The sequence below is a fragment of the Scatophagus argus genome, chromosome 1 (assembly GCF_020382885.2).
Source record: "Scatophagus argus isolate fScaArg1 chromosome 1, fScaArg1.pri, whole genome shotgun sequence".
NCBI classification, from domain to species: Eukaryota; Metazoa; Chordata; class Actinopteri; family Scatophagidae; genus Scatophagus; species Scatophagus argus.
In genome coordinates, this window is record NC_058493.1 from 18,861,853 (window position 1) to 18,886,860 (window position 25,008).

At 39.2% G+C, this 25,008-nt stretch overlaps 2 protein-coding genes across 7 annotated transcripts in view; both read left to right on the top strand.

Annotated features, from left to right (window-relative positions):
* Window positions 1-231: 231 nt before the first annotated feature.
* The window catches only part of mybpc3 (myosin binding protein C3), a 32,976-nt gene continuing 8,199 nt past the window's right edge, over window positions 232-25,008 (top strand). Inside the window, exons 1-24 of one of the 4 annotated variants that reach the window (XM_046389216.1) lie at window positions 232-336; window positions 4,198-4,467; window positions 6,081-6,206; window positions 6,828-6,905; window positions 7,081-7,229; window positions 7,713-7,830; window positions 7,918-7,966; window positions 11,329-11,388; window positions 11,488-11,490; window positions 13,650-13,673; window positions 14,722-14,885; window positions 14,983-15,115; window positions 15,266-15,268; window positions 15,371-15,495; window positions 15,604-15,709; window positions 16,549-16,715; window positions 18,939-19,104; window positions 19,192-19,298; window positions 19,397-19,426; window positions 19,514-19,653; window positions 20,136-20,207; window positions 21,230-21,389; window positions 21,614-21,718; window positions 21,812-22,000. In XM_046389216.1, the coding sequence (XP_046245172.1) occupies window positions 312-336; window positions 4,198-4,467; window positions 6,081-6,206; window positions 6,828-6,905; window positions 7,081-7,229; window positions 7,713-7,830; window positions 7,918-7,966; window positions 11,329-11,388; window positions 11,488-11,490; window positions 13,650-13,673; window positions 14,722-14,885; window positions 14,983-15,115; window positions 15,266-15,268; window positions 15,371-15,495; window positions 15,604-15,709; window positions 16,549-16,715; window positions 18,939-19,104; window positions 19,192-19,298; window positions 19,397-19,426; window positions 19,514-19,653; window positions 20,136-20,207; window positions 21,230-21,389; window positions 21,614-21,718; window positions 21,812-22,000 (2,569 nt within the window). In that variant the 5' untranslated portion in view covers window positions 232-311. The remainder of the gene's footprint in view (window positions 337-4,197; window positions 4,468-6,080; window positions 6,207-6,827; window positions 6,906-7,080; window positions 7,230-7,712; window positions 7,831-7,917; window positions 7,967-11,328; window positions 11,389-11,487; window positions 11,491-13,649; window positions 13,674-14,721; window positions 14,886-14,982; window positions 15,116-15,265; window positions 15,269-15,370; window positions 15,496-15,603; window positions 15,710-16,548; window positions 16,716-18,938; window positions 19,105-19,191; window positions 19,299-19,396; window positions 19,427-19,513; window positions 19,654-20,135; window positions 20,208-21,229; window positions 21,390-21,613; window positions 21,719-21,811; window positions 22,001-25,008) is intronic. The other 3 variants (XM_046389234.1, XM_046389225.1, XM_046389243.1) reach the window with 3 other exon arrangements.
* LOC124059370 (fibrous sheath CABYR-binding protein-like) lies at window positions 22,713-24,675 on the top strand. 3 transcript variants are annotated; one of them, XM_046389312.1, is made up of 2 exons: window positions 22,713-24,173; window positions 24,453-24,675. In XM_046389312.1, exons 1-2 carry the CDS (start codon window positions 23,870-23,872, stop codon window positions 24,479-24,481), a joined length of 333 nt encoding a protein of 110 aa, XP_046245268.1. In that variant the 5' UTR covers window positions 22,713-23,869; the 3' UTR covers window positions 24,482-24,675. The 3 variants fall into 3 exon arrangements, with proteins under 3 accessions (XP_046245268.1, XP_046245277.1, XP_046245285.1); XM_046389321.1 differs by having other exon boundaries at window positions 22,713-24,170; XM_046389329.1 differs by having other exon boundaries at window positions 22,713-24,166.

The following is a 25,008-nucleotide window of genomic DNA, read 5'->3' on the forward strand; positions in this document are numbered from 1 at the left end:
CAGTGCCTGTCAGTCGGCCGAGGTGTTGGAGGAAAAGATGGTTGAAATATAGCCCCGGGTCAGACGTGACTGGGAGTGGACTGGGAGGGGAGATTGGGGGGGGGGGGGGCTTTTGATGGGAGTATGACGGGGTGGTTGTTGTTTTTTGGACATTGTGTTGGGCCTCTGAAAAAACATGGCCAGAGAGGAAGGATGGATCGTGAAATGAGGGGCGGGAGGGGGGTACACTATTAAAGGCATGGGGTTTGAGATAGACAGAAGACTGTTTCGGAACAGTGAGTCACGCTGTGGAGGAGAGAAGACCATTCAGGATGCCAGAGCCAGTCAAAAAAGCAGGTAAGACTGCACACTCAGCTACTTTTGGAAATTTTGTCATAATATTTCCTAAGCACATGGAAATGTATAAGTTGTCATTACAGTACACTGTCTAAAAACCTAAACCTTTTGATGTTGATGTTGGAGTTGCTGTAGTCAGACCACATGTCTATCAAAAAGTCTACAGTACATATGACATGTCATTTCAACTACACTTATCACTGTACTATCAGCATGCTGCAACTGATATCTGGTGGTATATTTGACTTCCTTTGCAGTCGTCTCCTTAACAGAAACTGTGATATTACAGTATATGTGAGAAAATATTTTACTGTGTTGGACCATGCCCCTCTTAAGCAATCATAAACCACAACCAAACCGCTCAATGGAGACCTGTACAATGTTTTCAAGATAAACACTGATATACTGTTCTACTGACTTGTGTGCAGAGTAACTTAATCATTGTATACGTGCAGAAAAGAGTATACGTTGTATACTACAAAATTCATTTATCATTTTGTCACAATTTAAAGGTCATTTTTGCCATTTAGCAATATTGATACAATATCTGCTACAATGGTATAAAACTGGCAAATCACTTAAACATTTACACGTCATTTATTTCCAGACAATAACATCTGTTAAATAGAGCAAATTCATCAAAAAAAAAAAAACTTTTAAAACTAAAATAAGCTATTCAATAATTTCAATTTCAATAATAAGCTTTAAAAATCTGTAATTACAAGAAAAAACTGTAGACTATATTACCAGATATACAAATAAGACATAAAAAATATAGTATAAGTATATCAACTATCATGTGTACTGAGACTAAAATGAAGGTTTTCTGATTGGTGGGTTAAACATGCTGTACCTGAAGAATAGTACTGAATGCAGTTTAAAATTAAAGGTAAAACAATGCAGTAGATCAGCTGAGTGGTAATGTGATGTCCAAGTACTCACGTAGCCAGTAGCCAAATTCACAGCGTACTCTTTACAATTAGCCATCCTTAGTTTCTAGTGGCGTGATAGTTACTCTAATCCACTTTGGCCTCGTCAGTTAGGCGTCACATGGGACAGGTGGAAACATGGTCTGACGTGAAATCGACACTGTCGCATTTCCAGCATCACTGCATTCACAAAATGCACCACTGATCCAAAAATGCCCGGCAGGATTCCAACCTGACAAATGACTCTCCACAGTTTTTTCCACCTTTCTCTTGAGTAGGAATGGATTGTTGTTTGTGGAGTGAGAAGCCCAACATATCACATATCACCTGACACCATGCAATCCAAATGGCTATTTTGTGTGTGCCAAGACTTTTAGTGTCATTTGTTCAGCACGATAACGGTTATGACTGTCTTGATCCTGTGACATTACTCTCAATTAATATCAGCATCATTAATTGATATCAGTGCTGCGTGACACATGAAAAGCGTTGCTTGTATGAACCTGCGGAGTAGGATTATTAATCCGAAGCTGTAGCGTTCTTCAGCTCATTTCACAACATCACTGTTCTGATTCACTCTTACCACTCTCATAGCATAGATTTCAGACAGAGCAGACAGCTGTTTTCAGTGAAAAAGCTCTAAAAACCCAGTGTACACTCCTTTCTGAGCACCAACTAGCAGAAACACACAGTTAGCGACTAGCTGAGTAACATAGTGGAGCCTTTATCAGCCAAAGAGCCACATATTCCCCGTTAATTTTGTGTTTTCACAGGGATGTTTCCGTTGTTGATGTGGTCAAAAGATATGTTCAAACTTGAAAAAGTAAATAGAATGGTATAGTACCGAAATACTTGCCAGAAATTAATAATATCAGTGTTAGAACTGTTAGGCATCAACAAGTATCAAGTTTAAAAAACTAATTTTTGAATTTAAACTGACCAATAATTTAGTTGTTATCTGATTGTCAGCTTTCAGCAATTTGTCAGTGGAATTAATCTCAAGTTCTTTTAGCAAAAAAAGAGACACTCCTCAACAGACTCTGTAGGCCTAAATAAACACATGTTCTGTCTGCCATGTTCATTTTATGGCTACAATAAACTTTTAAAAACTTTTGAATAAACCTTTACAACACAGTTTTATATTCTTCAATTAACAATTGACCCAAACAAGCTGCATGCCAGCTGTTTCCTGTGGGTGAACTACAGTTCACTTTAGCCAACCAAATTCAATTTAACAATCTGATATTTTTAACAAGTTATTAAAACCCAAGTAAGTTTTAATTTTTAAAAGCAGTTAGTACAAACAGCTCTTAAGTTTTATGTTAATTAAAAATTACTGAAGTAGATGTTACAGTGGTCTGTAATCTAAAACCTCATGAATGGCTGACAACAGTGTGAGAAGAGATGTTGTAACAGTGAGCGCTGGCTGCAGACAGACTGAGGACACATCATTCTTTCTGTGCGTCCAGAGTCACTAAAATAGAGCCAAGTTAATCCCTCAACTATGATACCTGTGCCCCTGTTTCAGCTGAAGCCTGGCAGCCTCATTCACTTGGCCAGTACATATGTATCCTATATTTAAACCCATATGCTCCTCTAACAGCACGTGTAGTATTTTCCTTTCTTTTTTGCTCTGTGGTTTTGTAACACAAGTTCGGGAGTTAAACCTGGAAATGATATGCGTCTGAGTTACTCCTGCACGCATGTAATGATTCGAAATGCCAGGTGTTACTGTAAAACACACGTCTACACGGCTGTCAGTTACAGTCACTATTTTTAGGTCTATTTTATTTTAAAGACGACAAGTGTTCGAGAATGACATTGCTGAACGCACTTTATAACTTATCAAAAGAGCACAGAAGGAAAAGCGACAGCTGGTGTTTCACACAACGAGTGTAAAACTTATTATTAACAGTTTTTTAGACTGACTGTACACACCACATATTTTATTCAATTATTTGTTTTTCCTGTTGCATGTATATCGTTTTTTTTAACTGTGTCTTGATGTTAAGTGGTTAAAGTTGTTTTGGAATGTAACTAAGTACATTTACCCAAGAACTGTATTTGAATGCAGATTTGAAGTAGTTGTACTTACTACTAATATGTGAATACTTTATCCACCACTGTTCATGTGTGACAGAATTTTAACATGATTTAACATGATCTCAATGGGCTCCAGAGGCCACATTATGAACACAAGCACACTTTAAAAGGAGACCAGCGTTGATTTGGCTTTCTTACCTCTGAAGATGTCACGACTCTAACCCTAACCCACTTTCAGCTCTCTTAATCTCAGGGGTTGTTTTTTTAATAAGGCTGTCCCTCAGTGAAGTAATGTTTACATGCTCCCTTGTGACTCCCAAAATGCTTCATAATCCAGCATTCTCTCGTTAAGTACAACAACTATGTAAGAGAACACCAAGACTACACAAATAAAGCTTATTACAAAGCCAGATGTTTGTTCTTTTACAGACCGTGTAGAGTGGGAAAAGCAAATTCATTGGTTTTCAGTTAGCCCCACCCAGTGTGCTGCAGACTGTATAACACTGTACTATTTCAACACTCTGCTCAGCTCATGAGCCTTCTACTTTTTATTCCCTCCATTTCATTCTCACTCGTTTTCTCTCTCCTTTTCTGCAAGTTGGTATATGTTTTGTTCTTCCTTATTAGGCTTCAATTAAACTAAAACAAGATGAATAGTGTTTTGGTTGTGTTATTTCATTCATAAAACTCTTAATGTGCAAAGAGTGAACCTACTGTTAGCTGTTATTTGTTTTTATCACAATGTAATAAAATTTTAATCAACATCCACTTATTAGGATAATTGTAACACTTGTGTTTTTCACTCAAGATGATGTGATTATACTCTGCAGCCTCTAACTGACACTTCAAAAGGCTTATTTTTTATTTCAACCCCACCCTCCCTCTTCAGTTTCAGCATTTACCAAGAAACCAAAGACTCAGGAGGCAGGAGAGGGGTCCTCTGTGGTCTTTGAAGCAGAGACTGAGAAGCCCGATGCTAAAGTAAAATGGCAGTGCAACTCAAAGGACATTGCCAATGCCAACAAATATGTGATCACAGCTGATGGAAACAAGCACTCCCTCACTATAAAAGCAATTACGAAGGAGGATGCCAATGTCTATGCAGTGATTGCTGGAGGGTCAAAGGTCAAGTTTGAGCTGAAGGTCTTATCAAAGCCAGGTGGGAGACTTTGATGCCGCAGCTGTGTGTTTGCGGTCTCTGCTCACCCACCTGTAGGCTGCATAGTCAACAGAGCACAAGGCAAAATGGGGCACTCGGTGCATCAAACCACTGAGGCTGTAAATAGTTGATGCACTGCATGCGCTTGATGTTTCTGCACACAAACTCACATTCTGCACCGTCTGACAGGGGCTCAGAAAGAAGCCTCTTGTTTTTGAAAACAGAAACAGCTTTCTGTGATCTATCTATAAAAGGTACTTTCTCTTAAAGGAGTAGCTAGACAGTAAGGGAAATAAGTGTGATTTCCTGTCTTGATGAGAGTTAGCTCGGCTTAGCATAAAGACTGAAAGTGGCAAAAGTTAGTCTGGCTAAAATTGACCTACCATCACATCTAAAGCTCACTAATTTACAGATGCCATCTCGAAGTGTAAAAGTGTTATGACGACTGGGGAATCCAGAAAGATAACAGCTACTACCATAACTGCTGTGTGAAACAAGACACCCTTCAACTACAATGTCACTTTCTTCTCATGGTTTTATGAATGTTTAAACAATGGAGGGTCCATATTTCTTTTTTTAAAGTTTTGTTAATTTGTTTATATTGAGCAAGGACCATGCACAAAAACATTAATCTCAAAATGAGAAAAGACGATTTATGTCAGATTTAGCTACTGCCTGATTTCCAACTGAAGTCCCTGGGCAGGTACACACAAAAACATTCAATAAACTCTAAAAATGTTCACTTACATTCATCACTGTTACATAGTTTCTGTCCAACTTTTGTTATGCTTTCCCAGAGGAAAGCAATCTATAATGTGGATGATGTCATCCTGATGTAAAGTATGTAGACCAGCACAATGTGAGATGCAAACCTGGAAGCTAGAAAACCTTCTTGGCCTATGGCGTTTGTTGTTTGATTTTGTTACCTTTGGATAGAGCCGGGCTTGCTTTCCTTTTATTTACAGTCTTTATGCAAAGTTAAGCTTGCTGCCTACTGTCTGTATATTTACTATATTTACTTGTATTGTGACATCAATCTAATTTAATTGTCACTGAATTCATTGACTTAACGCAATCATTCTGTCCAGCACTTACTCAAATTTAGAGAGCAATGCACTGCACAGTGGAATGACTGTGTGCTAAGTGTGTCACAGAACGATATTTGCACCATTAGTCTGTTAGTGTGACCTGCTGAGGACATTTGTTTGAATTTGATAAAGTGGAAACAAATCTTGAGGAAAGGCAGCAGACTAATGGGCCCAGTGTGCTACAAGGAGAGCGCGTCTGTGGCTTGTATCATAGACGCCCTTACTCTGTCTGTACGCCGACCTTGACCCTCACACCAGCACATTATTTCCTTATGAGTAACCACCACTTGACTGGCGCTTAGCACTGGCATGAGAGGCAGCTGATAACACATGGAAAATACTTTGAAGATGATAAGACATAAGAAATATTTCAGTGATAAATGTTCAGCAGAGAATATTTTTACTTGCAGTTTGTTTTCTGTGCTTTCTGTGAGGTGTTATGCAGCTTTTTGCAGTTATATTTGGCTGATTGCTCACTTGTGTCTACCTTTTATTTGTGACTTCTCTGTGGTGATGGTAACACAGACGCTCCAACTGAGGCCCCTGCTAGCAAGTCCAGTGTAGAAACAGAGCAGGCTCCTGCTCCACCTGCAGCAGCCCCCACCGAGCACCAGACCACTCCTCTGGCTGAAGATGCTCCTCCAGTTGAGGGTGAGCTACTCAGTCCGTGCATTTTTTCAGTCATATATTTACATCATACTGTCCAGTCTGTCATATGCTTTGAGTGTAGGATTTCCTGAAAATGTCAAGCATGTCAAAAACATCCCACTCTGTACAGTACATGGTCTGCAGGTTTAATTAACTGTCTGAATCTCATATTCTGTGTTTTTAAACAAACGGATACAGCACCATATCTTTACTCGGCTTCCTTTGGTTTTATCTTGGTTCTGTATGTAATTTAAAATGTGTCTCTTAAGCCCATGTGGCCTTGGAACCCCTGGGTGTATGATGCTTTAATAACATAACGTAACAATCTATTTTTTGCCGTTGTCCACTTTTATTCAAGTGCCATATTCTCACTGACAATAATAAAATAAAAGAAATTTAACAGCTTTAACTATGCTTTTAATACCTGTTCCCCTGACTTTAAAATGACCGGCTGAAAAAATGTACACATACACACACACAACCATATACTCATGACATGCCGGTTTCAGCATTAGGATGAATGAAATGGTTTTCATTCTCTACTCTGATTTCCAACATGCTTTTGAATTAGACATTGTCTGATGTTGACTTCGCGCTGTGGCATTCTGCTCTGACCGTTTTCAGATGGACAGCCTCCAGACACCAGACAGGACCTGACTGGACTCTTCACAGAGAAACCCCAGAGTGGAGAGGTCACAGTAGGTGAGTGGCTTCGTGTACAGGAATACCTCCAATGTATGGGAAATAACCTCAGGGAATTTCTTGTTAAGTTTCATCACAGAATAAACTAAATAACAACAAACTGTAAAAGATGGATTGAGTTTCAGTGTCTTAATAGGGTAATGTGCTAAGCCACACAAAATATTCACTTGTGCAGGTGAAAACATCACGTTTGTGGCCAAAGTGAATGCTGAATCACTGCTGAAGAAACCCACCATTAAATGGTTCAAAGGGAAGTGGATGGACCTCGCCAGCAAGTCTGGGAAACACCTGCAGCTGAAGGAATCGTATGACCGCAACACCAAGGTAGACTAATGCTGCAGATCGCTATATTTTGATGACATGAAACAATGACAGTGTGATTTTATTCCTCTTTTTAAAGAGCTGAACAACTGGCCATGATGTGCAGTTTTCTCTGATTAGTTAAAAACTGTGATATGTAACATTTTGCACTGAGGTGACGAAGGTGTTTTGCAAGTCTTAGATCTCTCATTCTCAGTTTTGCATCCTGTTGCCTCACTTGCTCATTTTGATAACACAATAAACCACAGGCAAGCTACCTTGAAGGTAATAGAGGGACTGGAAAACTATTTATTACATTGTGACAAAATTTCATCTCAGAATTTCAGAACAAGATGAAGAGAGAAACTTTTACAAGTAAAGTAAGAAGGGAAATTAGTGGTACATCCCATACAGATCCATACAGCTGTATGTACACTGAATCAGAGACATTGGCCTCACTGTGTTGTGTCCCTCTTCTCACATCACAATTCATGAACGTGGTTATAGGTCTACACGTTTGAGATGCACATCATTGCAGCCAAGCCTAACTTTGCTGGAGCTTACAGATGTGAGGTTTCATCCAGAGACAAGTTTGACAGCTGCAATTTTGACTTGACTGTGCATGGTGAGTAGACCTATTGTTGCCATACTACGTTTTATTTTTTATATTCTCTTATATCACAATGACTTGGATTCTTGATCTGCATTTCAGATGCTTGTACTGTTGAAGGTTTGGACATAAGAGCAGCTTTTAGGCGCACGTAAGTTTTTTTTTAATAAAAATTTGTTACTTTGTATGAAACACAACATGCTTTTGTTAAAATCAACATAGATTACTTGCTGCTGATTGATTAGCCTCGTTTCTTCCAAGTCAGTTTCTCATTTGGGGTTTACTGCTGGTCTCCGGACATGTTTCATTAATAGTGTCCTAAAAATCTTTCTTTCCTTACAGGGCTTAAGAAAGCCGCTTTACCTCATATAGTGAAATCTTTGATCGCTTTTGACTAATAGATAAAAATAAAGTATTAGCTTATGCTGCCAGTTTAATCAGTCATTTAATATATTCATATTATCTCAAAGAATAATTCTAGCTTTACACTGAGCGTGATCTGAGAGTGTAGTTCAGACAGCAAAGTTTTTCTTATGATAAAAACACCACAAAAACAGTAGCATTAAAAATTTATAAAAGAAAAATTACCCAGTCTTAACAAAAACTAAAACTGACACAAATGTGTATTAAAGCAATATTAATGATGGTAATAAACTATTAATTTCTATATGAATAGATCAATTAAACTTCAGCCCTTTATAAACTGTGTCAATCTCAAATTATTTAAGATTACAAAAAAAGACAAAAAATAAAAATTTAAAAACCCATTTTAAAAAATAGCAGGAAAAATCATCCATATTATGCATTGCTGTGTTGCTGTGTGATTACGTATATTCCAGGGCAGTTCTATTATGCACCTATAAAAATTTTTATAAAGAAGAGAAGATCACCTTGAGGTTAAAGAGCTGAAGAGATTTTGCAATCCAATCAAGTCCATCAGCTGGACTACTGAAAAAGTTGCCTCCTTGTGAACACCAATTGCCTTGTTGCCAAAAAGACATCAGCAGAAGTTTTTATGTTTGATGGTAAAGTTGATCCCTAACAGAGATGTAAACACTAGTTTGTTGTCAGACTTAATTAACACTGTTAGATTTTATTTTAATCATGACTTTAGCAAATCAGGATGAAAGAAAGAAGATTTAAAAAACGAAAGAAAATGCACACAGCTTTACAAAAATCAATGAAATATTACCATTTTTTGTGTAACAAGTAACTGTGGAAATGCCTATTAGGAGTGAAGCTGGTAAGAAGAGAAGTGGACCTCAAACAAGGTAGTAAATGGGTTTGTTGCAACAATGGAGGCTTGTATTCAAACTCTGAGGGCTCTGATTGTCAAAGAACAGAGAAATCAGGTCCAGGATAAGAAACTTGTCCTCTCTCCTGTGGCCTGTTCCTTCTCTGCCTTCAAGTCCAACAGAACCAGTGTTGTGGATGGTGCAGCCTCCAGTCAGCTGAATTTTGAGAGATCAACCACAGAGCAAAGACCACGAGAGAGCTGAAAGGACTCAAATTCAAAATCCTGGTTGTAGTTGCTAACTATACTTGCTGTCATTTTAACCTTTGACTTAGACAGATCTTGTACATATGTTGAGAATTAGTTATTGAACTATTAAGTAACACTTGCTGGTTGTAGCCGTCAGCTCTCTCTGATCTACTCCTGGGTCTCAATCAAAACAGCAGAGCCAGCTGCACAAACAGCCACCCGGCAGAGTGAGCTTTGATGGTGGTTTGATCGTGCTGAACATGTAGGATGTGCTAAGACACAAGGGCTTTTCAGTTGTCATGCTCTTCCACAGGGTTGCCACATAGAGGAAGTGCAGCTATTGTGTGTTGTAACTTCACCACATGAACTAGAGACTTTCTAATCCTGCTGTCACATCAGAGGCACACAGTCAAATCTGCACCCTTGTCTTTATCTTTCATCCCGCGGACTGCAGCCGAGCAGACACTGTAGTGACTGATGTTTTCTTTAACCTTTGAGTGTTTTGTATTGTTCTTGCTTGGATGACGGCTGCTGCACATGACCTTAAAAGAATAGTTCGACATTTTGGAAAATATATTAATTCACTTGCTTTCCAAGAGTTAGATAAGAAAATTGATGCCACTCCCATGTGTGTTATGTTGGATGACAGAGCCAGGTGGCCATGAGGCCTGGTAGCAGGGATAAACAGCTAGCTGGGTGCCCTGGTAGCCTATGGTTAAGTTGCACACAACATTCCTGTTGTGATTTTTTCAGGGGACCTTTGTTGGATGTCATACCGCCCTACCCTGCCATCTCCCCTGTTTCTTCTGCCTTCCTGTTCACTAAAACCCTCCATTGAAAAGCAAACTAAATGCCCAACTGCCTAAAAGTCAAAAAGTGTCAGGTTTTTTTTTTTAACTTAATGGCAATATTTTTTAGTTATTAAAGGGTAGAAAAAAGGTTCTTTGGGGAAATGTCAGACACCCTTCTCCTCCAGTAGCTGAGAGGTGTGTTGGTGTCTGTATTTGACTGACAGGCTGAGCCCCGGCAGGGGAATCATTGTAACTTACAAGCTGTTAGCAGCAGTATTAGGCTCAAACCAGTAGGTGATAGCTAAATTAGATATATGACATACAAACTGCAGTTAGCTGTGTACTTTAGAACCTGTTTGATGGTTTTGCTGAATTAGGAAACCTTCTATAATATGATGATAAAAGCAAGAAAGCTCATATAGGCAGTTGTGGCTGTTGTGTTGTTTAGCAGGCTGCTGTCTGGCTCTTAGTCTGTGTAATGATTTATTTATATTTTTGCCTCTGATAAGAACACAGGACACATGATGAACAGAGCAGATATGCAGGCATAGGATGTAGCAGAAAAACATCAGAAATGAAAACTGTATTTTGTTTGTTTGATTTGTACACAGACAGTTTGTAGATTCAAATGGCGTGCAACATATTTGCACAGCGTTTGTCTCCTCCGGTTGTTGACAATGCATTGTGCTAGCCAGGCTAGCTGTTGTTAGCACCTAACTCCAAACCACAACTTGTCAAACATACACTTACGGATTAAACAATTGAGATATAAAGTGTTAGTTAGAGTTAGTGATAGCAAATCTTTTAACTTTAGAGAGGACCAGTCTAGCTCCTTCACTGTGCTTTAGCTTGGCTTTATGCTAAGCTAATGGACTCCTGGCTCTGGTGTCATAATTAGCACACACAGATTATAGTGGTATAAATAATAAATAAATAATTGTTAATTCCCAAAATGTTGAACAGTTCCCTTAAACATGGCAACACCTGTCTCTCTCTCTCTCTCTCCTCCACTTGTACATTCACTTGTTTTATCCTTACATGCACTCATTTCCTGCAGTACCATTCAGTATCCTTCTACTCTTGCATAATGGAGCAAGAGTAAACAGGATTGTGTAAAAGCCCAGACATGTATGCAGATTTGTTTTTCTTAAAACAAACCATGTCTGTGAAGTATTAACTTTTATCTTGGAGGAAAACTGACGTTGATGTTTTGCTGCTGGTGACTGTTCATTTCTGCAGTAGCACAGATGGAAAAGAAGACTCGGGAGAGCTTGATTTCAGCACCTTGTTAAAAAAGAGGTAAGCAGTTGCAAAATCGAGAAAATAGTCTTTCAGGATAATTTTAAAAAAAAATCTAACTCTCACTCTCATTCTTTCTGGATCATCCTGCGTCTTCAGAGAGTAAGCTACTTGTGCATTTGCCCACTAAAAGTTGGAGTGATTTAAACACCTGCACTCAAATAATGAATGCTGACTGAATGAACAGATAAGTTAGGGTGACATTATATGCTCATCTTTGACATCCTTTTGAGTAGTCAAAGCTTCTTTAAATTTTATATTTCTGCCAGTGAACATGCTATCATATTGAATTATACTACATGTGCAGCCATTTACAGTGCATCCGGAAAGTATTCACACCGCTTCGCTTTTTGTGCATTTTGTTATGTTACAATCTCATTCCAAAATGGATTAAATTCATTTTTTCCCCCTCAAAATTCTACACAACATACCCCATAATGATAAAGTGAAACAAGTTTGCTTGAATCTTTTTGCAAATTTATTAAAAATTAAAAAACAAAAAAATAACATATACATAAGTATTCACACCCTGTGATCAATTTCTTTGTTGAAGCCTCTTAGGCAGCAAATACAGCCTCGAGTCTTTCTGAGTATGATCCTATAAGCTTGGCACACTTATTTGTGGGCAGTTTCTCCCACTCTTCAATGCAGAACCTCTCAAGCTCCATCAGGTTGGATGAGGAGCGTCAGTGCATAGCCATTTTCAGATCTCTCCAGAGATGTTCAATAGGGTTCAAGAGTGGGCTCTGGCTGGGCCAGTCAAGGACATTCACAGAGTTGTCCTGAAGCCACTCCTTTGTGATGTTGGCTGTATGCTTGGGGTCTGAAGTCCAGTGCACTCTGGAGCAGGGTGTCAGCAAGGATGTCCCTGTACTTTGCTGCAGTCATCTGTCCCTCGACTCCTACTAGTCTCCCAGTTCCTGCTACCGCAAGACATCCCCACAGCATGATGTTACCACCACCATGCTTCACAGTAGGAATGGTATTGGCCAGGTGATGAGCAGTGCCTGGTTTTCTGGTTGTCCTTCTTGAAGGTTCTCCCCTCTCCACAGAGCAATGCTGTACCTCTGTCAGAGTGGCCAGTGGGTTCTTCTACCGAGATCACTCAGTTTAGTTGGGCAGCCAGCACTAGGAAGAGGCCTGGTGCTTCCAAACTGCTTCCACTTACGGATTACGGAAGCCACTGTGCTCTTTGGGACCTTTAATGCAGCAGAAATCTTTCTGTACCCTCCCCCAGATCTGTGCCTCGACACAATCCTGACTTCATGGCTTGGTTTGTGCTCTGACATGCACTGTCAACTGTGAGGGCTGATATAGACTGGTGTGTGCCTTCCCAAATCACGCCCAATCAACTGAATTAACCACAGGTGGTCTCAACTCAAGTTGTAGAAACCTCTGAAGGATGATCAATGGAAACAGGATGCACCTGAGCTCAATTTTGAGTGTCATGGCGTGTAAATACTCATGTACATTTTTTGTTTTTCATTTTTAATAAATTTGCAAAAAAATGTCATTTTTTGCCATGTCATTGTGAGGTATTTTGTGTAGAAGTTTGAGGGAGAAATTGAATTTAATCCATTTTGGAATGAGATTGTAACATAACAAAATGTGGAAAAGCAAAGCGGTGTGAACACTTTCCGGATGCACTGTATGTCATGATTTCCCTTCATAGGGTCCTGAAGATCCAGTCACCCTCTCTTATTTTGCTTTTATTATCATACTCATCGAATCCTAGATTAATCCTGTTATCACTAATTTTCTGTATGTTCTGCCTTGAAGGCTTTCTTACTAGAATAACTCAAACAGTAACACTTACTTTATAGCTATTAGGCATAAAATTTCTCTGGTTTTCCTCCCCCCTTTACATAAGATTGACAGTTTTCTTTGATATGTTGTGTATGGCCAATAGGATTAGGATATCTATTCAAGCTCTTTACTCAAAAACACAAATCACCTTCCCAAATCACTTTTGTGTAACACATAACTTTACCACATTCTTATCTTCCGCTGTACACAAGGAAACCGGACACCATGTCAAACCCCATACAAAGAATGTTCACATGTGACTTAAACTGATCTGATGCCATTTAAACCTAATTTGTTCAGGCTTGCTTCAGCAATTAACCACTGGTATAATATTTGATTTGTTTTAAAGGCATATTTCTAATATGCTCATTGTTTTGCTTTTGAAATGTTGTGTTTTAACTTGTCTGGTTTGTTTTGCCATATTTGCCTCTTGGGTTCTACCTCTGAATGAGCAGCAGTTTCTTAAAATCCTCCAATCGGTAAGAAACTGCTGACAAGCTGTCTGGTTGTCGCAGGAAAACTCTGACATGCATGCATCCTCATCTGCTAGCATTCAGTTATTGAGAGTAATGTGTTTATGTATTTAAACAATTATCATTTTATTGCAATATTTAACTAGTTATTTAACAATTAGTTATAATCATCATTTTATCATCATCATAATGAATCTATAAAATAATACAAATACATTGTTTGCTAATTTATATCATAAATTGTACAGTAAAAATTAAACATATGAGCATACAAATCAGTAAATATTGCTTCAGTGTGTTGTGTCAATAGATTAGTTTTAGTCAATTATTTTGAATTAAAATTTAAATTTAAACAATAATGCATCTGTAAAATCATCAAATAACATAATATATAATAATATGACACTAGGGCAATTTCCTGCATAATGCAACACTTTTGTCATTTTACTCATATAGAATTTTTTATTTGACTTGTTTTTAGGTATTTTTTAAGTATTTTTTGGCAACAGACAAATAAACAATTTCACAAAGAAACACAGACACTTTGAAGACAAGGCAGTTCAGGCAACATAATCTGGCAGTCTCTCATCTGTGAACACTGTACCGATGAAGGCACATGTTCGCTTACAAATGATGTCAGATGACTGGCTGAAGTTGCAAAGTTGCTGAGGTCACCTGGTGGACAGGTGTAGTAAAAACACAGAGACTAGTGAGAGGGAGAGAAGGCAAGGAGGAAAGGGAAGACAGTGCAGCCATCAGTGTCTTGTTCCTTGGTGACTTTAAGATATTTTCCTTCAATGCTGACTAACTTCAGAATAATGGAACACATTAGTTAGGAATAAGTGTCATCTACACTATCAAATTATTGACAATTTAATATGCTATAAATTAGTAAACAATATATGAAGTTGACTAATCATCAGTTAATTATTTACTATTAGTGACAGTGGTGAATTAATTAACATGCACCTACATGCTATGGCATACTTGCATGCAATCTCTGTGCTAAGTGGATGGTTTTAACACCTCACGCTGGTTGGTTTACGTGTATTAGGGCCATACAGGTTAGCACAGAGCCTGACGTGGACGTGTGGGAGATTCTCAGGAACGCTCCAGCGTCAGAATATCAGAAGATTGCTTTTCAGTATGGCATTACTGACCTGAGAGGTATGCTCAAGAGGCTGAAGAAGATGAAGAAAGAAGACAAGAAAAGTGCAGGTTTGTGCATACTTTATAATAGGCTGATCTAATCCAGTCAAGATATATGGAAAGAATTGTGACGGAATAATGTGTGTCTAATGTCTCCGAAACTTAGCATTCCTCAAAAAGCTGGACGATGCTTACCAAGTTACAAAGGGACATAAAATAAAACTGGCCATTGAGGTCGCCAATCCAGACGCTGAGGTGAAATGGCTGAAGAACGGTCAAGAAATTCATCCAAGTGGAAGGTTAGAGTTTAGGGAGGAGATGGAGATGACTCACCTGTACATCATGAAGCATTCAACAATTACACTAACAAGCCCCGATTTTTCACTGTGTCTTTTTTTCCTCTGCTTTCATCAATAAATGGATGAACTGCTCCTTCATTACATCACTAGCAAGTAAGTGTCCAAAAGCAAATAAAAAGTTTTGGGGGTTTTTTAGAAAACAATCTGAGCTTTTTCCTTAACATGTTTGTCATTTCTCCTTCATGTTTTGTCAAGGTACATCTTTGAGAGTGTAGGCAACATGCGCTACCTCACAGTCAACCACTGCTCTTTGGCAGATGATGCAGCATATAGCTGTGTGGTGGGAGAGGAGAAATGCACCACTGAGCTCTTTGTTAAAGGTATTTAAGTTTTAAAGGAAATTCACAACATAGCAAATCCAGAAATTGCAAATTTGCAAAATGAAGAGTTGCAGTTCAGTGTCTTATTTTTTATCTGTTTTCTCACAGAGCCCCCTGTACTGATTGTGAAGAATCTGGAGGATCAAATGGTCATGAAGGGTGAACGGGTGGAGTTGGAGTGTGAAGTCTCGGAGGAAGGAGCTAATGTTAAATGGTTAGATGCTCTTCTTATATGCGCTCACAAGTCAACTCTGCCTGTTAGGAGTTAAATTTTTATGCTACTGGATCCTAAATCTTAAAAAAGAAAAATAAAAGCATCACCTAAAACTGTGCTTGTTTCAATAATAAAATATAGAGATGTTTAATCGGTGAGATGCAGTTGGATTGATTAAGGCAGTGTAACTAAATCAAATAAAGTAGAATTACACCTTCCTTTGAGTTCATTGCAAAGTCACTCTTGTGTTCACTGACACCCAGCAGATGGCATTTGAGTTTGTCATGTCTACAGACAGAGCACTGTTTCTGTGACAGACTGAAGTATTGCTGCAGGCCATAAATTATCACCTCGATGAAAAGGTCACATCAGCATTTTACTAAGTCCCATGTGACCTTTATCTGAAGGAGAAAGTTGCTGCAAATGCATAAGGGCTTTTATCTTAGCCCTGAATAATTTTCTTGAGGCCAAAGATCAATACGAGAGATAAATTTAACATTACAAAGGTAGGAAGTGTCAGGATCAAAAGCCAACAAAAATCAATGCACAGTATCAGTGATAAATCTCATGTAGTAACCTTTATAAAGCTATCATGTATACCACTTCTCAGGGGCATTAGAATTGTTTCTAGTGCATGAGTGTTTGTTTTTGACATTTTTGAACAGGTTGAGGTAAAGTTTAAACTTAAAGGTCCATTGGACCTTTGAGCTTTGAGTCACATTATCATATGGTGTTTTTTATTGTGAGTATTTTTTTTTTAGTGTTTAGCTTCTCTTAAAACTATAAGTGTAATTCTTTTAATCACAATAATTTTGCTTGTTGTGTGGATCTCTGTGCAGGGAGAAAGACGGTGTGGAACTGACAAGAGATGAGTCTTTCAAGTACCGCTTCAAGAAAGATGGCTGCAAACACATCCTGATCATCAACGAAGCCACAAAGGAAGACTGTGGCCACTACAAGGTTAAAACAAATGGTGGCGAGTCTATGGCTGAACTCTTGGTGCAGGGTGAGTGTCGGTCACGCTCAGTACAGTATGAACCACTTATCTCTTGGATGACCACTCCAAGTGGACATTCTCATAACCTACCAATAGTTGTGTGGCCTTGCCACTCCTGGTATGCTGTCTATGTTTGGGACATGGTGCCTTTTGCCATTGCCCACATCTTTCTGCCAAGGTTGCTGCAGTGATGTAAGCCCACATGCCAGCTAAAGTTAGAAGACATGGACCGTATTTCACCTGAAGGGCACAGGTCTGCTAAAGTGACCCGGTTTGTTTGTGTTTTCCCTGTCATTGTTGTTGTTGTTGTGACAGTTTAATGTGTCTTTTTAACATTTTTTTATTGAACAGCTGTAAGTTCAGTTTTAAAAGGATATTTTATTACAAAATGACAGAATTTCCTCTCACACCAAGTCACAACATCTGCCCTGGCCCCTCTATCAGTCTAAATCTCATATAATATGACTCAAGGTTTAAGGTGGGTAAATATATTTAGAAGTCTTAATTTCAATTCACAGGTGATCTAAAAGTGATGGATGGGGACGGTTCAAACTCATCCGCACATGGACGTAGGCAAAATATAAGCCCCCATGAGTTTCACCCTATTTCTTTCCGCCACCCAGTAACCATTTCATTTTAATACCATTATTCCACAGAGCAGGAGTTTTCATTATGAACCCCCCCCCAAAAAAAAATTTAAATGTGCAATATGTAATGTGTGTAAGAATTTTAGGTTAAAACATTCTAAAATTAACAAAATTATCAACAAAATGTGAAGAAATAGCAGTTTTATGTCAAAGGCAACTACAGTATGTATTATTTTGCAGCAATATCTACTGTTAGCATACTAACCGTCCTGTCTTGTAATAATACCACTTCTTGTGAAAATAGTTATAAGTCAGTTCCCCCCCTCATACTTTCAGCGGGGAGATGTGCTTGAGTGGAAAATTCCCTTCGTTCCACAAGCTCCTTTAGCTGTTTTCATGTGATAAATAAAATAAAAGCAGAAAATATCAAGAATGGAATTTCCACACTGCTGATGCTGGACCTCCTCACTCATCACTATCCAAATGTGGCATGACCTCAGTCCTGTCCCACTTCGCACCACACATGTTCTCACTTGTAGTGGCTCCATCAGAGTCCTGGTTGGGGCTACTGTAAATCCCCATCATCAAACTGGCCTGCGGTTGGTCTATGAAAGTGTGTTGGGTTCTGGTCTGGCCATGTTCACTGGGAGCCTACTTAGCTCAGTTCTGTTGATGGTGCTGAAAACAAGTCCTTGAGCTCCCGGTTGCAGCCACTGGCTGCTTGGCTAACCAAGCTAACCAGCTACCAATGGCTGTAGTGGCTACAGTCATAATATCAAATATGCAGCAAAGAATGTAGTAACAAGTTATCATTTCTTACATATTGCACCTTTAAATTATCACATGACAGCCATCAGTTCAATTAGAATTTTTTTTTGTTCTTCTTCTTTTTTTAACAGAGGCCATAATTTAGTCCTGGCAGTTAAATGAATATATATACTCTCACATTTGCATATATATTCATGTGTAGGTGTGATATGTGTGTGTGTCCCAGGGGTTGCTGTGTGTAGATTTAAACCCGATCTCCAGCTTTCGGCCCACTTTTCGGTCCAGTTTTTCTGTCCTGTTAATCAGACATCAAGCCTGCCAAGATTTACCAGCTGCCATCGTGTAGCAGGGATCAACACCTCAGCCCACAGCAGAAGTCCCATTATAATACCATTCCTGCCTCATTTGCCCACCGTGGCAGCAAACTGTGGTGAAACTCCTGTAACCTTTACGAGGAGCGTGGTGTGAGTTATCTCGCCAAGATAACAATTTCTTTGGGATAACTTTAATAACTTCCAAACATTATTTCTTGTGCTATACAGTAATAGCCTGAAGCTCCTGCATCTGGTCTTCATATCCTCCCACTTTATTTTCCACCATAAATCTAATTAGCTATTCCCCTTGTGTCTGTTGCTAAGATACAACACACAAAGGCAGCACAAAGATAATGAACACCTCACGCTCCAACATATTATTACCATATTATCCTCACATACAATATAGCTGCACCTAATTTTTTTTTCTATCATATTATCCCCACATATCATCATCTTATTGCATCTTATTCATGCAGTCATACCTTCTCTGATGTCTGAAGGCCCTTGAGAATTCCATTATCTACACTCTGAGATTGCTTTTTTTTTTCCTGATGGTGCAGAGAAAGAACTGGAGGTCTACCAGAGTATTGCAGACCTCACAGTCAAGGCAAAGGATCAGGCAGTTTTTAAGTGCGAGGTGTCGGATGAGAACGTGAGAGGAACCTGGTACAAGAACGGTGTCGAGGTCAAGTCTGACGCCAGAATAAATATCACCCACATTGGCAGGTGGGTAGGCACGTTTACATGTGTGTTAAATATGCTGCATATAAACCATGATGCTATGAGCTAAACTAAAAATGTTGACCTTTTTAGGATCCACAAACTGACCATCGACGATGTCAAACCAGAGGATGAGGGCGACTATACTTTTGTGCCAGATGGTCATGCTTTCAACCTTTCTGCTAAACTGAATTTCTTGGGTAACACTGATGCTTTTTTAATACTTAAAATTTGCATCATTCACAAGCTGAATTTTACTCAAACTATTCCTCACTCACTTTTTTATTTGTTTTCCCAGAGGTGAAGATCGATTTTGTGCCACGCCAAGGTACCACAAACCCACTAGTAGAGTGCAGACCACACCAGCTGATATGTAAGGTTCAGCTCATTTTAACCATTTCTCTCGCTTTCCAAGATCCTCCCAAGATCCACTTGGACTGTATGGGTCGCACTGCAGAGTCAACCATTGTGGTGGTGGCTGGCAACAAACTGCGTCTGGATGTCCCTATCACCGGAGACCCTGCTCCTACAGTGGTCTGGACCAAAGGAGAGAAGGTAAAATGGACAAATAGACTTGTGTCATCAATCAGCCTCACAACCACATCGTCTGACATCCACCATCTGTTCAAACACAGTCGGTAAGGTTTGAAATCTGAGGCTCGTACACATCAAAAATGTACTTGGAAGCCCGTCTATTGTTGTATAATCAAGAAAAACGGCATATTTAAGCAATCCATTTCTAATATGAAACAAAACCAAGGAGCTTACAACCCATCAACTAACTACTTTGAGCCTCCAAATAACAAATAAGGATGGCCCTTTAGACACACCGATGATATGAAAACTAATGCTTTCTTCCCTGCTAATAAATTTGGCTGGGATACTAAGATGTTTTAACCCAGATGAATAAGTACGATGCCACTTAGAGCTTACGTGAATGACTGCCAGCGTGCTGATCGTTGAGTTGAGGAGAAAGAGAGGTTACATGGCCTCTCTGTTCTCTTTGGCTTTTACCGCTTTGCTCTGCTCAAATGTAGGCTAGTTCTGTAAAACCCGATGGAGAAGAAAAAGGAGGGCCGACATCTTCTTGGACCCTAAAGGATGGGGAAGTAAGTGTGCACGTGCATGTTGTAGTACTGAAATCCAAGTCACTATGTTGACAACATTGCCATTATGGTTTTCAAGAAGTTGCCTCTTTGTCCGTGACACTAAAGAAAACAATAGACTCAACTGTGGTGTCTCAGATGTACAAATATAGCCAGTGGAGAAGTTGCAATCTACATTCATTAGTCATTCTTCTAAAAGTGCACTTACAACCCTGGAGAAAGAACAGGCTACAGCAGTACCAGATACAGACGGACATTTGAAGAGCAGCTTCTACAGTGGCTATCATCATGCATGTGTGTTTTGCTCTTACAATTTTTCAAAACAGAAAAAAAAACTGCATGAGGTATTACTCAGTATCTGTCCATGTTAATAAGGTAAGAGCATGTTTTAAATCTTTCAACAGACAGACACAGGTCAGAGGAAACTGGGCAGTAAGTATGTTTTCGTATGGCAACTTGACTCTGGGACTCTTTGTTAAGAGTTGTTTGTGATGCTAAAAAAAAGGGTTCTTGACTTAAACTTCCCCTGTCAGATTTAATAAAAGATAGTTCTGTAGCTGGTATGTAGACTGAGATTTTTATTTATTTATTTATTTTTATCACATTACTGTAAGTTTTTTGCTTTTTTGCTCACCTACTTAAATTTTGTCCATTTTAGTTACTGTCAATCAGACCAGTATATATAATAATAACAGCCATCTTTTCTTCCTACCAGACAAGACCAGTACAAAACTGCGTTCATTTCAGATGCTGTCCAGCTTGGTCCTGCATTTGCACGGCAGAATCTGGAGTTGCCTGTTAAAATCAACATGTGATGCTGTCCTTGAAAAGCATGATTTATCCAAACGTTTCAAGAAACTTTGTGTTGGAAAGTGTTATCTTCTCTCCAAATGTGGCATGATGTTAACGTGCCTCTACTGCATCTACTGTACAACAGAACTACCAACGCTTTGATAGGTCGAGTGAGAGGACACTCACCAAAGGATGCTCAGGCGGTATCCAGTAATTCTGCTCTCATTGTGCAGGTTGTCACAGAGGGAGATGCTAGGGTCCATGTTGACACTACCAAGGGACACTGTGTCTTCACCATTGAGGGGGCTGAGAGGCAGGATGAGGGAATCTACTCTGTTGTGGTTCGAAACCCTGCTGGGGAGGACACAGCGGATATCAGTGTGAAAGTTGTCGGTGAGTCAGAGCTCCCCCTGTTAATTTTAACGAGAGCAGACGGTTTTCATTATCACAGATTAGGAGATTATTATTATGCAGATTTAAGCATTACCACCAAATACCATACACAAGCGCAAAAAGAAATCTAAGCACTAAAAAAGCTTCATGTCACAACAAATATTTGATGCAAAGTGTATTTCATTTCTTTGAAAATGATAACAGTCGTTAATGTTTTGCCCCAGATGTCCCCGATCCTCCGCAGGCAGTCAGAATCCTCAGCGTGGGCGAGGACTCCTGCATAGTCCAGTGGGATCCTCCTCAGTTTGACGGTGGACAGCCAATTATTGGTAAAAATAAGATTTACTTCTACTTTCTCCTGTTTTACCCTGACAAATCTAGTTGATAACGACAACATAGTCTGCCTCTTTTTTAATTCTCAGGCTATGTGCTGGAGAGAAAGAAGAAGAAGAGCTACAGATGGATGAGACTGAACTTTGACCCTTATCCTGAAACAACCTATGAAGCCAAACGGATGATTGAAGGTGTGGCGTATGAGATGCGAGTCTATGCTGTCAACAGTATCGGCATGTCTCGTCACAGTCCAGCCTCACAGCCTTTCGTGCCAGTCGGTGAGTCTTAACCAACAGGTTGAAACCGGTTCCTATTCCACTTGCTGCATTCAATTAATCATTTTCAGAAAGTTTCCCCACCGCATATTCATGTGATGGTTGACAGTGATGAAGCTGACATGTCTGTCTTTTTCCGACTCTGGGGTCATGTCATGCCTGGTTTGGTCAGCCTAAAGTTCACTCAGGTCATCGGGGATGACAGACTTGTCGCCATGACAGGCTATATGTTAGCTGTATGTCTGTAATCCAAGAAGTTTGTGGATTGTCTGTGGAACAAAAATACTCATCACATTTACATGGTCCACAGGTTATTTCTGAGTCATGTAAGTCATGAGGGTGTGTGTTTCTGTTAAAGCACTACACAGACCACACAGAATAGCACTGTAACATACCAAATATTGTGTGGCAGATGATGAGGAAATCATAACACAGAAGAGTCTTAATCTGCAGCTTGTCAAAGAAGGGCAGCTGTGGTTCAGGTAGAGCAGAATAAACAGTGTAACTAAAAACGAACAATATTTAACAGTTCCAAAAGCTTGTTTAAAGAGAAAGACTTTTAAGACTGGATTTAACAGACACTGGGGTTCAGTGCATTGCACTAATTAGGGAATAGACAAAAGTTTTTTTATACAAAAGAAAAATTTTATACAGACAAGCAAATCAGTATTTATTTCATTGATGAATAATCTATAATATAATGAATAATCACATCATGATTCTGGAGAAACTGTCCAAGAGACGGCAAGGAGAACATGCCGTCTCTTGGACAGTTTGGAGAACAGAAGGGGACCAAGAATGGAGCCCTGAGGGACTTCTACTGCCAGATTCTACTGCAGGTGAACTTTCCAAGGCGTTCATGTTTCTGTCTGAGTTCCTTGTTTGAAAGCTCCACTTGCATCGGTCTTTGAGTGTGCATGGTGAACGATAGACACTGATAGTGTAAGTATAGTACAAGCAGTATGTAAGTGCTTGTTTGAAAGAATTCTGCTAAATTCATCTATATTAAATCTCATCAAGCATCACAATCCTGATGAAGCAGAGTAAGTTTTTGAGTCTTAAAAAACACATTTGATTGTTGAGTAATTTATTTAGGAAAAGTCAAGTTGACTAGAGCTGCTCAGTGAGAACATTACTTTATTTGTCCACCACTGATTACTCACTCAGGCTCTACAGCACTTTTCGAAGGAGTTGACTGTTTTGTTTATGATGGCTTTTTGTAAATTTCTTGTGTAAATCTTTATATAAGTCAAGGAAAGTATGCAATGTAGTAGGGAAAAATACGACAACACCTGCGTCCTGTTGGTCATGTTGGGACTGAACATAAAAACATGACAGTGAGAAAGTGATGCTGATAGATGATCACTTGATAATCAGACTGAAATGACATTTTGATTCACTTCCTTCTCTATGAATTGCTGAAGGAAACAGAGATGTGTGTGGTATACCAGAGGTAAGATGTACAGCCTTAGTATCCTGACTGTATCCTGTAAGGCAGGGGCTCAGGTTTGGAATGTCCTTTAGTCCATCATTCATTTTTTTTACAACTACCATCTCATTCTCCACTTGTTGATTTAAGAGGGAACATCATTGTATCCAGATGGCCAATCGCTTGTAAGACAGCTGATTGGGAAACTATCCATGGCATTCCTCTCTATAAATAATGACTTGGAAGCCCTCAGCTCTGCTGGACCAGCTGCTTAACACAGAGGGGTTTATGCTACCGTGGCGGCTCCTCCATAGGAAGCATTGTTGTCACTACGGCAAAGACAATAGTAAAGAGAACAAAAGACTGTATGTGTGTGCGACAGAGAATGAGAGCGTAAGTCTCCAGGTTAATTCAGCAGCAAGGCGGCAAAAAACTGAAAAAGAATGGCAAAACAAAAACTTCCAAAGACAGCTGAGAAGAAGCCAGTGCAAGAACAGAAACCTGTGGAAGCAGCACAAGAGACACCACCAGAGCCTGGAACAGAGATAACTTCTAAAGAAGAACAGGTTTCAGAAGCCAGTGGTGAACCACCAGCAGCCGCCCCTGCAGAGGCAGCTCCCAGCGGGGAGGAGGGATCTCAAGCTGAGAATGAGATACCACCAGCAGAAACTGGCCCTCCGGCGGAGGAGACCCCTGTGGAGCCCGTTCCTGCAGCTGAACCAGAGCCAGAGTCCCAGCCTGTTGGTAGTAGGCATTATTCATTTTTAAATTCTGTTTTTTCATATAAGTTTAAAAGAATAAAAGAAATAGAATTTAAACCTAATTTTGTTCATATGTGTATGACATTAATGAAAAAACACCTTTATATTCCTGCCCCTCGTCTTCCAGCTGTTGAAATGTTTGAAAGTGTTGAGCAGAGTTTAGCAATCAAACTGCTGATGTCACAAGTCAAACAAAAATCTGAAAAGAAAATTTACTTATAAAGCATATCTGAATGATTTTTTTTTTTCTGAACCTTTTGTCCAGACTATCTTGAGATAATTTTAAGCCAATAATCCGCAGCTGCGACTTCTGACACAAGAAAACCTTGACCTCTGACTGGTGCTCCCATCATTTTCTCACTTTGTATACTCAGACTGTGTGCTTTGACACATAGTCCTGGTCACAACTGAAGTTCAACATCTTTCAGTCTGTCCTCATGTTGTCAACAGGTTGTTGCAAGAAAATAAAAAATATATGGTTGACTAAATATCACCTTGGAATGACAATGAGATGTTTTTCTCTGTTGCTATTTGTACATCTACTGTTCATAATAAACACAGTTCTTCCAAAGACTCAAACGAAAAAAAATTAATAATCACTGGTAAGGTCTGACTATCTGAGGGACTATATCAACAGTGATATTTTCAGTACATTCAGTTATTCTTTAAAATAAAAAAAACAAAACAAAACATGCAACCAAATTAGTTTCTCTAAATCAAATTTAGTAATCTCTGAGCATTGTTTATCTGTATCAACAGTCATTATATATCCTTTCACCCGCTTCAGAATTCCTCCTTACACTTCCAGTTTTACAGAAGGC

Bases quoted from the DNA above. Each gene is read 5' to 3' on its own strand.
- LOC124059370 (XM_046389312.1), top strand. From the start codon at position 23,870: ATGGCAAAACAAAAACTTCCAAAGACAGCTGAGAAGAAGCCAGTGCAA. The intron at 24,174-24,452 runs GTAGGCATTATT...CCTTTTGTCCAG, and splicing joins AGAGTCCCAGCCTGTTGGTA to ACTATCTTGAGATAATTTTA.